General features: G+C 35.4%; 1 protein-coding gene across 1 annotated transcript; it reads left to right on the top strand.

The window, feature by feature from the left end:
* On the top strand, positions 1-1,189 carry LOC105264274 (ribosomal RNA small subunit methyltransferase NEP1; the record flags this gene model as incomplete). Its single annotated transcript, XM_011301045.1, is given in 4 exon segments — positions 1-90; positions 270-513; positions 618-826; positions 997-1,189. Coding segments are annotated over 4 exon segments (657 nt in total), but the record flags the coding sequence as incomplete, so codon positions are not given.
* Positions 1,190-1,270: the final 81 nt, after the last annotated feature.

Here is a 1,270-nt window from a genome sequence, read left to right as displayed (position 1 = left end):
GCCCCGAAGCATTTGCAAGTTGCTCATATAAAGAATCAGGAAAAACGATTAATTATAATTCTTGATGGAGCACAGTTGGAGTCTGTGAAGGTTAGTTATGCCATGTGTTTTTGTTTACACTGAGAAACAATTATTTTCTCCAAATATTTATTCTTTCGAAAAAAGTATCATGTCTTTTATCATAAAATTTCCTATTTTCTCTGCCTACTTCTAATTCATATTTATTCAACAATGTAAATAAAATCGGTTTATTAATTTTTGTCTTCAAGGTGGGAAATAATTTCGAATTGTTAAATTGCGACGATCATATTGGAATCCTTAAGAAAAATAACAGAGATCCAGGAAGCTGCAGACCTGATATTGCTCATCAATGTCTTTTGATGCTGCTGGACAGTCCTCTGAACCGAGCAGGACTTCTTCAGGTTTATATTCATACTGAGAAGAATGTCCTCATTGAAGTCAACCCACAGACGAGGATACCCAGGACTTTCAAACGTTTTGCGGGGTTAATGGGTAAATTTAATGTGTACCATTTCTTTATGAATTTATAAATAATCCTGCAAGTATGTGTAGAATGGAAATTGTGAGGTGAAATTATGGTTTTGTCGATGTTCCAGTACAACTACTCCACAAATTCAGCGTCAGGGCGTCCGATGGCCACATGAAGCTGCTGAAAGTCATAAAAAATCCAGTCACTGATCATCTTCCAGTGGGATGCAGGAAATTAGCGATGTCCTTCAGTTCCAAAGTCGTGAAGAATCCCAGAGAATTGGTTCCCGGAGAAGAGCCCATAGCCATTGTTGTAGGAGCAATGGCACATGGACAGGTATATCATTAATCAATTTACTTCTGAAATAATTATTTTTCATTCCAGATTCATTTTTTAAGATCGTAAAAAAATCGTTTAGCCTTTTTTTAATTTATTGTTCATAAGATATCACACAGTTGCTAGAAATTTTGGATACCAATAACTTATATTTTTTGTACTGTCAACAGGTGAAGACAGACTATACAGAAGACACATTATCTATCAGTAATTACCCACTCTCTGGAGCATTAACGTGCAGTAAATTGTGTTCTGCTTTCGAGGAAGTTTGGAATATAATTTAAGACATAAATTAGTTGTATCATTACGAAATTCTGTATATTTTATTGTCAGCATACCCATTAAATGTTGGAAACGTGGTGATATTGTTGTTATTATTACTGCATATCACTGAGATGTGCATTTATTATTGTGGGTGCTATGAAGAGGGCGCCACACGCAATG

The sequence above is a fragment of the Fopius arisanus genome, unplaced genomic scaffold (assembly GCF_000806365.1).
Source record: "Fopius arisanus strain USDA-PBARC FA_bdor unplaced genomic scaffold, ASM80636v1 scaffold00020, whole genome shotgun sequence".
In the NCBI taxonomy this organism is placed as follows: domain Eukaryota; kingdom Metazoa; phylum Arthropoda; class Insecta; order Hymenoptera; family Braconidae; genus Fopius; species Fopius arisanus.
This window is presented reverse-complemented; position numbering and strand designations above follow the sequence as displayed.